Source organism: Nannospalax galili, unplaced genomic scaffold (genome assembly GCF_000622305.1).
Source record: "Nannospalax galili isolate Female #2095 unplaced genomic scaffold, S.galili_v1.0 scaffold632, whole genome shotgun sequence".
NCBI lineage: Eukaryota > Metazoa > Chordata > Mammalia > Rodentia > Spalacidae > Nannospalax > Nannospalax galili.
Genome location: NW_008332816.1, coordinates 369,459 through 380,543, shown reverse-complemented (window position 1 = coordinate 380,543; position 11,085 = coordinate 369,459). Strand labels below are relative to the sequence as shown.

The 11,085-nt window shown below is 48.0% G+C and overlaps 1 protein-coding gene across 1 annotated transcript in view; it reads left to right on the top strand.

The window, feature by feature from the left end:
* Nlrp12 (NLR family pyrin domain containing 12) overlaps positions 1-8,348 on the top strand; it is a 26,129-nt gene extending 17,781 nt beyond the window's left edge. The window contains exons 7-10 of the mRNA XM_017796788.1: positions 1,244-1,414; positions 3,109-3,279; positions 5,782-5,952; positions 8,261-8,348. Coding sequence (XP_017652277.1) covers positions 1,244-1,414; positions 3,109-3,279; positions 5,782-5,952; positions 8,261-8,348 — 601 coding nt within the window. The remainder of the gene's footprint in view (positions 1-1,243; positions 1,415-3,108; positions 3,280-5,781; positions 5,953-8,260) is intronic.
* The last annotated feature ends 2,737 nt before the right edge of the window (positions 8,349-11,085 follow it).

Here is an 11,085-nt window from a genome sequence, read left to right as displayed (position 1 = left end):
TATCCGTGGGTCGGTAACGGAGAGTGCTGCTCTCCGGTGAGGTCAGGTCGCCGGTAGTAAGACACAGGACTCAAGGCACGGCTTAGTCTGTGTTTACTGCTTTATTGTATCTCTGCTCCTTGCTGTCCAGCTCTCTGCTGATCCAGCTTTCTGGGACCCAATCTCCGGGACCCCGTCTCTGACCTGATCTCCTGGTCCCAGTCTCTGACCTGATCTCCGACTATTAAGAGAAGACTAGCATATTTATATACCATGGGGGTAGTGGTAAAAGCTTTTAGATACTTTGTGAGATATTCTATTTACATGTGGAAGTGGGTTTCTGCTAGACTATTGTCTACCTGTAAAAATCACACACAGGAAGGCATGGTATGCATAGAGCCAAAGGCCATGTTTATGTCAAGGCATCTGTGGCGGCCACTTCAAAGGGAGAGACAGGAAAGATGCCAGAAAGCACCTTGCTATGAAAAGGAGCCCGCAGCACATTCCCCGAGCTGCATGAGCTGTCCGGTGTGAAGGGGCTTCGACTTTTGCATAACAGAGGTCTCCCAACACAAGACCTTGCTGATAGATAAAAAGTAGCTGTATGATGAGTAGGGTTGATCAGGAGAAAGCAGAGTTTATTAGCAAAGGAACACATGGGACAGATTCCCTTCCAGGCAGGGAAAATGTCTGCCCTCAGGAGGGTCTTGAGCTGGGGTCTTTTAAAGGGGGAGGCTTCTGCTTCCTGCAGAAGGTGGGAAGATGTATATTTTTTTTAAGTTGGGCTGGGGGAAATGGGAGAGCGGGACTGTTAAAACCTGTTCTCTTTAGAGATCAAAGGGAAAGCCTGCTATGTTGGCCAAACAGTGGAGAAAAGTCTGCTTCTCTTGACTTCAAAGACCAAGGTGCTTATCAGCTCAGCTCAGCTCAGCTGCGTTCCCTTTTCTCAGGAGCTTGAGAAGTCCTTGAGACCCTGTTGGTGAGGGGGCAGGGCTATCTGAAACTTAACACTTGCACATGCCAGTTAAGTGCCCTACTACTGAACTATACCACCAGCTCCTGACTTTCTGAGACAGAGCCTCACTATATATCCGAGGCCGGCCTGTAACTGAGCATTGTGCTGCCTGTATCTCCCAAGTGGTGGCATCAAAGGTGTGCACCACCATAGCTAGCTGGACTTTGAAGACGGGCAGGAAGATGAATTTAGCACACCTGAAACACCGCCCCCACCCCCCCCAGTGCTTACCAATCTGGGTTTGTGCAGGCTGAAAATCTGCCACCTGGGTCCCATGGCCTGTAAAGACCTGGCCTCTACCCTCAGCCTGAACCAGAGGCTGACAGAACTGGACCTGGGCCTGAATGACCTCGGGGATCCTGGTGTGCTGCTGCTGTGCGAGGGCCTCAGGAACCCTGGCTGCAAACTCCAGATCCTCCGGTGAGCACGAGTCCCCCACTGACCTTGCCCTTCCTCCATGCCATGAAAGCCTGGGTGCCTCCTATTGTCTCCCAGACTCTAGCTATAGCACCCCCATGTCAAAACTTTCTACCATGTGGCCTTTGTATAAGTCATTCTTGCTGCCTGGAATTGCCTCGCTGTTTCTTCTGTCTCTTGCTGTTCCCAGAGAAATTTGACTTCGCATTTAGAACTCTTAACCAAATACCACTTCCCTAGATAAGGTCTAGGATATTAGTTATCCAATTCTATTATGTAATTCTTCTGCCCGGTGTCATGTATCAAAATTTACTTGACTAGAGAGATGGCTCAGCTACAAGCAATTGCTGTTCTTCCTGAGGACCCAAGATCAGTTCCCAGCACCCACATCAGGTGGTTCACAACCACCTGCAACTCCAGCTCCATTCAGAGGATCTGACACCTCTTCTAACTTTGGTGGACAACAACATGCATATGGCGTGCATTCACACACACAAGCAAATAAATCTTTTTTAAAAATCTTGTCAGGCCAGGTGTGGCCTTTAGTCCCAGCACTTATTTATTTTATTTATTTATTTATTTATTGTCTTTTTTTTGAGACAGGGTCTCCCTGTAGCCCCAGCTGGCCTGGAACTCACTTTGTGGACCAGAGCGGCCTTGAACTCACAGAGATACACTTGCCTCTGCCTCCCAAGTACTGGGATTACAGGTGTGCACTTTATTTTATTTTATGTGTATATTGCCTACATGTATGTAAGTGCACCCATGTCATGCAGTGCCTATGGGGGTCAGAAGAGGGCATCAATTTCCTTTGGAACTGGAGTTTCAGACAGCTGTTAGCTGCCATGTGGGTGCTGGAATTGAACCTGGGTCCTCTCTAGGACCAGTCAGTGCTCTTAACCACTGAGCTGTCTCTCTGGCCCAGACAGTAGGTTCTTTGAAATTAGCCTGGGCTACACAGCAAGACCCTGTCTCAAGAAAAGGACAAGGGTCATGGTATTACACCCCTTTAATCTCAACACTTGGGAGGCAGAAGAAGGTGGATCTCTGTGAATTTGAGGCCAGCCTGGTCTAGGTAATGAGTTCCATGCCAGCTGGAGCTACAGGGAGATGCTAAAAGCAAAACAAAACAAAACACCACCACCAAAAAGGAAAAATTTATTAAAGATGCAGTCTTTGGTACTTATTACAACAGACCCAAGAAACTCAGCACTTAGTAGACATCAAATTCTCCATTTCCATTCAAAATAATAAGTATTATATTATTATTATCATCATTATTATTGTTTGAGATGGGTCTCATGTAGCCCAGGCTGATCTCTGACTTGCTATAGCCCAAGACAATCTTGATTTCCTGATCTTCCTTACAAGTGCTGTGATTACAGGCATGTGACACCACGCTGGGTTTATACAATACTGGGGCTCAAACTCAGGGCTTCATGTAACTTAGGCAAGCACTCTACCAACTAGCCACGTCCTCAGCTCTCTTCTGTATTCTTCCTGAGTTCCTTCCTTCCTGGGCTCTCACTTACGTCCCTTCTGTCTGTCTACCTCTGCCTTTGCCTCTCTGTCCCCTTTTCTCTCAAATGTGAGTACTATCATACCCCTGGCACCCGACCCAGGGGCTTGATGCTTAAATGCAGCCTCAGGGACGTTACCACAAAGCATGGAGCAAACTTGGGCAACCCTTCCTCCAGGCTGGGCATTTGCCGGCTGGGCTCGGACTCGTGTGGAGGGCTTGCCCAAGTGCTCCAGGTCAACGCTTGCCTCCGGGAGCTGGACTTGAGCTTCAATGACCTGGGAGACAGGGGCCTGTGGCTGCTGGGGGACGGGCTGCGGCACCCCACCTGCAGACTCCAGAAGTTGTGGTGAGTGGGCAGGTGGGAGGTGGGGTTGGAGTGGGAGGGAGGCTGAAGCAGGGCCATCTTTCCTTACTTTTAAGTGCTGCTTCCCCCGCTCACCTTGGAAAATCAAGTATAGAGGTAGAAACAGTTTTCACACTGTAGATGTGACTCAATTAGTAGAGTACCTACCTAGCCCTAGGGTCTATCCCACCACTGCATAAATAGGCTGTGATGACCCTTGCCTGTAATTTAATCACAGCTCTTGGGAGGTGGAAGCAGAATGAGGCCAGCCTGGGCTACATGAGACACTGGTTCAAAAAAAAAAAAAATCTCCAGGTTGGAGGGATGGCTCAGGTTAAGAGAGCTTGCTGCTCTTGTAGAATACCAAGTTTGGTTCCCAGCACCCATATGAAGGCTAACAACTGTCTGCAGTGCCAGTGCTGATGCCCTCTTCTGGCCTCATGGGCACCCACACACATGTGGTTCACACACACACACACACACACACACACACACACATATGCAAACACACAAATAAAATAAAAATAAATAAATCTTAAAAAGAAAAAAAAAAAAAGGCAAGGGGGCAGGCATGTTTAATCCCAGCACTTGGGAGGCAGAGGTAGACAGATGTCTGTGAGGTTGAGTCCAGCCTGGTCCACATAGTGAGTTCCAGGCCAGTTGGGACTACAAGGAGACACTGTCTCAAAAAAATAAATAAAATAAATAAAATTAATTTTTTTAAAAAAAGAATGCAGTTGGGGAGGAGAGAAATTGGTGTCAGGCCGGCCCCAGACTGAGAACTATTGGAGACCGATTGCTACTGGGTGACGGAGAGGATGCCTTACATATGATCTCTAGATGGGCTGACTAGACTCCAGTGCCAGGGACAAATTTACATTGAAAAACATCTGGGTACAAATGCTTGACTGGATGGGACCTGACATGGATGACAGAATACATGCGGTCCAGTTGGGGGTGGAGGGGATATGGATGGGGGAGGGGTTCTGAACTTAATTAAGAACTGTGGTGTGGCCCGCTGTGCTGGCCCATGCCTTTAATCCCAGCACTCAGGAGGCAGAGGCAGGCATATCACTGTGAGTTCCAGGCCAGCCTATTCTACAAAGCAAGTTCCAGACTAGCTGGGTAACAGGTGGACCCTGTGTCTCAGACCAAAACAAAACAAAAAAAGAATGCAGGGACTGGAGAGGTGACTCAGTGGTAAAGAGCACTGGCTGCTCTTGCAGAGGACCTAGGTTCAGTTCCTAGTACCCACATTGCAGTTAACAACTGTCTGTAATTCCTGTTCCATGAGACCTGTTGCCCTCTTCTGGGCTACTTAGGCAAAACTCTCATTCACATAAAATTAGAAAGGAAAATTGCTGCTGGGCATGGTGGTACGTGCCTTTAATCTCAGCACTTGGGAAGCAGAGCAGGTGGAGATCTGTGAGATCGAAGCCAGCCTGGTCTACCGAGTGAGTTCCAGGCTACAGGGAGACCATGTCTCAAAATAACCAAAAATGAATAATAAAAAATTTTCAAAGGATGCAGGGTGCACCATTAGTCATTTCTATGCGGGGATGTGGATCACTCCAAGGTGCATCAGACATCCTGCTAAATGTTCTTGCCTTTACAGCCAACCTGTTCCTTCCACAGTGCTTGGGAGCTGAACCCAGGCTCTATGAACACTAGGGACATATTCTGCCACCGTACTATGTATCTCTATCCCTCTTTTGCTTCAAAGCAGGGTCTTCCTATGCAGCCCAAACTGGCCTCAATTTGAGTACAGTTCCCAGCAGAACCCAAGCTGGCCTACCACCTTATCTATCAAGTCCCAGCATATGGATGCACATCTGGCAAGATGGCTCAGCAGGTAAAGGCTCTTGCTGTACAAGCTAGGCGACCTGAGTTTGATCTCCGGAACCCATAAAGGTGGAAGGAGAGAATCTACTCTGCTAAGCTGTCCCTCTGACATACACACCACAGCACCCAAACACACACACACGCACACGTCCTATGTAGTCTTTTGAAGCCAAACTTGACTCCAGACTGAAACTGAGTTTTCACTGAACAGGTAACTGGGAGAGGAAATGTATTTAATTATAAATTATATCAGTTACTTTTAATTGTGTATTTTCATTTTATGTATGAGTGTTTTACCTGCATGTATATAAGTGTACATGTGTCATTCAATGCCTGTGGAGGCCAGAAGAGGGCATCAGATCCCCTGGAACTGGGGATGGTTGTGAACCATGATGTTGGTGCTGGGAAAAATTCTAACCCAGGTCCTCTGCAAGTGCTCCTAACCATTGGGCATCTCTCCCATGCCCCATTATCTTTGTGTGTGTCCCACTACATTAGGGGGTTACCTCCAAGAGCTTATTTACTTGGGCAAAGACAGCTTACCACTGGCTACATCATTCTTCCTCTCCTAGTAACTGTTGGATAGGTTCATAACTTGGTCCTCTAAAATCTTCACCCGTTCCCCCAAAAGTCAAGCTTCATGTGGCTTCGGGTGTTCCACAGGCTGGACAGCTGTGGCCTCACAGCCAAAGCATGTGAGGACCTTTCTTCCACCCTGGGAACCAACCAGACGCTGACCGAGCTCTACCTGACCAACAACACCCTGGGGGACACAGGTGTAAGACTCCTGTGCAAGAGGCTGAGACATCCTGGATGCAAACTTCGAGTCCTGTGGTGAGAGATGAGTCCTGATTCCTGGGAAGGGAAGGGGTGTGTGCTGGGATGTTGGGCTCAGATCTGGAGGTAGGGACATTAAATAACGGAGACATTGAAACAAAACCTGGAGCTATTTTACTCATGGAATGGAGTATCCATGAGACCAGTGCTCATGTAGAGTCAAACAGGGAACACAGATAAACTGCCAGATGCATTTGGAGGCAGGATATCCCTTTGAAGGCCAGGCAATCTTCAAACTCTCCATCCTCCTGCCTCAGTCTCCTGCATGCTGGGATTACAAGCACGTACCGCCAGGCCCTATTTCTTATTCTTTCAAATGGGACTATTTTCGCAGCTTTGGAATCTGGAAGGTTTGATTTCTTCACTTGGGGGATTTTCTATGCTACACAGACTTTTTGGCATCGTGATATCTGCATCTGTGAGAAAACAAGTTGAAGCTTCCTAAGGTTTGTGTAAATGAAACAACTGACACTTAAAAACTGGTAGTAATGATCCCGGCTTCTCAGAAGGCTCAGACAGGCATGTCCCAAGTTCAAGGCCTGCCTGAAGTCTGGAGTTGTCTGAGCACTAAGGCAGTGAGACCATCTCAAAATGAAAAAGGGGCTTTCTGGGGTATGGCGGAGCACAGCTTTAAGGCCAGCAATTGGAAGACGGAGGCAGGCAGAGCTCTGGGAGTTCAAGGCTGACCCGGCGGCCTACATAAGTTCTAGCCAGAGTTAAACCATGAGACCATCTCAGAAAATAAAAGGGATGGGGGTGACTAGGAGATGGCTCAGTGGAAGAGCTCTTGCCTAACATGCAAAGCCCTAGCTTTCCAACACTGCAAGTTTTTTTTTTTTTTCACTTTTATTTCACGTTGGGGAGTGGGAATGCACATGCCACAGTGCTCTTGCAGTCAGAGAACAACTTGCAGGAGTCGGTTTTCCCCTTCCACCAAGTGGGTCCTGGGGATTGAACTCAGATCATGACGTTGGGGGCGGGGGCAAGCCCCTCCACAGGCTAAGTCATCCACAGCCCCTTCATATGAGTAAACATTTAAAAATATTTTATGTGCGTTGTGTGTCACCTGCATGTATGTAAATCTTTGCAATGCTGGTGGAGCTCAGAAGAGGGCATGGGACTCTCTGGAACTGGGGTTACAGATGGTTGTTAGCCACCATTTGAGTGATGGGACTCAAGCCCAGGTCTTCTGAAAGCACTACAACTGTTTTTTGAGGCAGGGTCTCCCTGTAGCCCCAGCTGTCCTGGAACTCACTATGTAGACCGGGCTGGCCTTGAACTCAGAGGATCCACCTACCTCTGCCTCCCAAGCGCTGTGATTAAAGGCGTGCGCCACCATGCCCAGCAACTACAAGTATTCTTAACCACTGAGTCATCTAAGTAAACCTTCAAAGTATTTATTTTTTGTGTATTTCACAGAACATATTTCTTTAAAAATTATTTTTAATGTGAGTGTATTGCCTGCATGTATGTGAGTGCACCCATGTCATGCAATGCTGAAGAGGTCAGAAGAGGGCTTCAGATTCCCCTGGACCTGGAGTTAAGGACAGTTTGTAGCCACCATGTGGGTACTAGGAATTGAGCCTGGGTCCTCTGCAAGAGCAGCCAGTGCTCTTAACCACTGAGCCATCTCTCCAGCCCCTCAATCTTGTTTTAAAATTTTTATTTTGTGTATTGCCTGCATGCAGGTAAGTGCACCTGTGTCATGCAATGCCCATGGAAGTAAGAAGAGGCATTGGATCCCCTGAAACTGGAGTTATGGTTGTTAGCTGCCATGTGGGTGTTGGGATTTGAACCTGGGTCTTCTGCAACAGTGTTCTTAACTGCTGTGTCATCTCTCCAGCCCCAGAACATCTCAATCATCTTTATACTGACTTCCCCACTGGCACCCTCAGTCATCCCCCCCCCGAATTCATACATTGTCATACGTTAAGATGTTATACATAAAGGCTTACTGTATCAAGTTAGCGTCCCCAGATGTTCTCTCAGTGCATCCCACAGTTCATCTCTTCCTCATCCAGCAGTAATCAGTTGCCAATATTTCTTCAGCTAAGATTGGAGTCTGCCGTCCACTTCCCCAGTTCTATGCTGTTTTTGTTTGCTAGAGTTTGAGTTTGCATGGGCCTTGTGTACACAGACATCATTGCTGTAGTCATATGAGCAGGGTCCCAAGAGCTCCACGTAAGCATTTTAAAGCGCTTATTTCCAGTATAGAGACTACTTTACCAGGTAAAATGCAGAACACAGGATGTTGTTAGTTACATGTCACCCGTGGCCATAACGACAGTATCATTGCTGTCCTCAGGTTATTTGGAATGGATCTGAACAAAATGACCCACAGGAGGCTAGCAGCACTTCGGATAGGAAAGCCATACTTGGACATTGGATGCTGAACTGTTCTGGAGAAATCGGGATGAAGAAGAGTATGGAGCGTCCCCCCTCGCCCCACAACCAAGGACCAAACTCATTCCCAAAGACAAGAAGCAAATGTCCATAACCCAACACATGAGTGGCAGTAATTCAAGGAACAACAAGAGTTTCACAGACAGGGTTAGTCAAGGTGTGGTGGCACAGGTCTTTAATCCTAGCACTCTGGAGACTGAGGCAGGTGGAAAGTTCCAGGCCAGCCAAAGATACAGTGACACTTTATCATAAAGAGATGTGGCTCAGCTCTAATTAGCATAGTGTGGGCTCCAGGAACTCACAAACCAGGCACGATGGTGCATGCATGTAATCTCAGCACTGATCAAAGTTGAAAGCCACTTAGTGGTACCACTTTAATTCCAGCATTTAGCAAGCAGATGTGAGATTGAGACCAGCCTGAACTCCATAGGGAGTTCCAGGCCAGTTTAGGACTACAGGGAGACATTCTTATCCTGAACCCATTTCGGCTATTGGGATGGCAAGATTGCCACCTAGTGGGCAAAGCCTGGAAATGCAACTAGACACAACAACTGTGGGCCAGGTTTCTGTGCCTGTGACTTTATCCCATCAATAAAATATAGGGTCACTAGATCCAAGGGGCTACAGGGCAGGAACACGAAGCAAATGTCGTGGGCTGGGGTTCACTAGCTCTAGAACCCCCAAAGCTGGTAAATGCCCTAGATTGGATCTGCCACAGGCAAAATGAGGTCCCCAAACACCGGGCGTGGTATCCCCAGCACCATAAAAGAATCCTCTGGGGGCTGGAAAGATGGCTCAGCAGTTAAAAACACTGGTCTTGCAGAAGACCCAGCACCCACATGGCAGGGATCCAACCACCTCTTCTGTCCTCTGTGGGCATTGCACGACACAGGTGTACTTACATAAATTTTTCAAAGCAACTCCTCTGCTACATATTGAGACTAAGGCCAGCCAGGAACACACATGGTGACATGCAGATTGAAAACGGGAGCGATTAACCGGGTGTGGCGGCACACACCTCTAATCCCAGCGCCAGTCTGGTCTCCATAGTGAATTCAGGCCAGCTGGGGCTACAGGGCAGGGCCATAGCAACAGGGCTTTGGGATGCTGAGGAAATAGAACTACCTTGAGGCTTGGTATGTAACTCAGTATCAAGTATCTTTCCTTACATGTATGAAGCTCAATTTTTAGTACCACCTCCCCAAAGTACACACCCCCCAATCCCAGACAACCGTAACATTTTACAAGTCTACCTCACAATGAGATGCTAAAGTCATATTGCAAATTAGGCCTGGCTTGAGCTAGAGCCATACCCCTGGTTCCTGGAAAGCATCCAGTTATCCACAGGTACCTCCAAAGATAACCCCCACAAATGGGAACCAAGGATAACTTGGTCAGGCTTAGGTTGCCTCAGAGGACTAAGGCAATTAACTATCAGCTTTTGGGGGGTATGCCTGCATCTGTGGACCCCCACAAATGGGAACCAAGGATAACTTGGTCAGGCTTAGGTTGCCTCAGGACTAAGGCAATTAACTATCAGCTTTTGGGGGGTATGCCTGCATCTGTGAGTTTTTCTGGGTTTGCTGGAGACTCAGAACTAGCATGTTAGCAGTTGGAGGTAAAACCCTGGCTAGTGGGTCAGGATTTCTGGTTGGCTGCATGTCTTGGTAAACCCAGCACAAAGTGGGTGAGATTGAGGCCCTGTGACCTCCCCAAAGCGCCCCACCAAAAGAGCTGGGTGGTGACCCAAGATTCAAGGCCAAGGACCACAGGGACATTTTGTAACTTCTCCTGATCTTCCATGAGGGAATGAAGCTCCAATCAATAATGGACCCTGGATTCCCATGGTTAGAAGCCAAGGCCAGGTGGGGCTATGTAACAACTAGTCTAAAAGTATAAGCAAGTAGGTGGGCCTGGTGGCACAGGCCTTAAATTCCAGCACTCAGGAAGCAGAGGCACTCAGCTGAGGCCAGCCCGTCTACATAGCAAGTTCCAACAACTCAGCTGCGGCTACAGGGAGACCCCATCTCAAGAGACAAAAGCCAGTGGGGCTGGAGATGGCACTGGCTGCTCCCAGCACTCTATATGGTGACTAACAACCCTTCATAACTCCCATTTCCAGGAGACCTAACACCACCTTCTGGCCTCTGCAGGCAAGGCTGATGACCTAAACTTCAACCCCCTTGAGCCCAGAGCAAAGGCATATACATGTAAACACACACATAGAAGCAACCAGAATGCAAGAGAATGTTAAAGAACTAAATTTATTGATAGTTTGGAGTCACTGTAGCAACCCACAGTTGCCAACTGGGAGCCAGGCTAGCATAGCCCTGTATCCAGCATATGCCCACTGTTCTTGGAACTTGGAAAATATCCACGGCCCTGTACTCAGCCTCCTGAGGCCACAAGTCCCTACTGCATGGTGGTAGGCACCTGTCATCTGCTGCTCTAGGTACCTTGCCCATACAAGACAAAATAGAAGCACTTTCCAGTCAAGATCAGAGTGATAAGCACTGTGTGGGCTCAATTACTTCAAGCCCATTTTCTGCCAGATCCCCAGCACCTCCATTGGCTAGGTACTGAGACATGAACAGCATTCCAACAGTACCCCCCACTGGTGATGGTACCCACTGGTGACACCCAAATGTCAGAGCACTTTCCACATGAGGTCCAGAAGAGTGCCCCACATTTGAGTATCACAAGATGAGCTACTGGTTGCTGAGGACC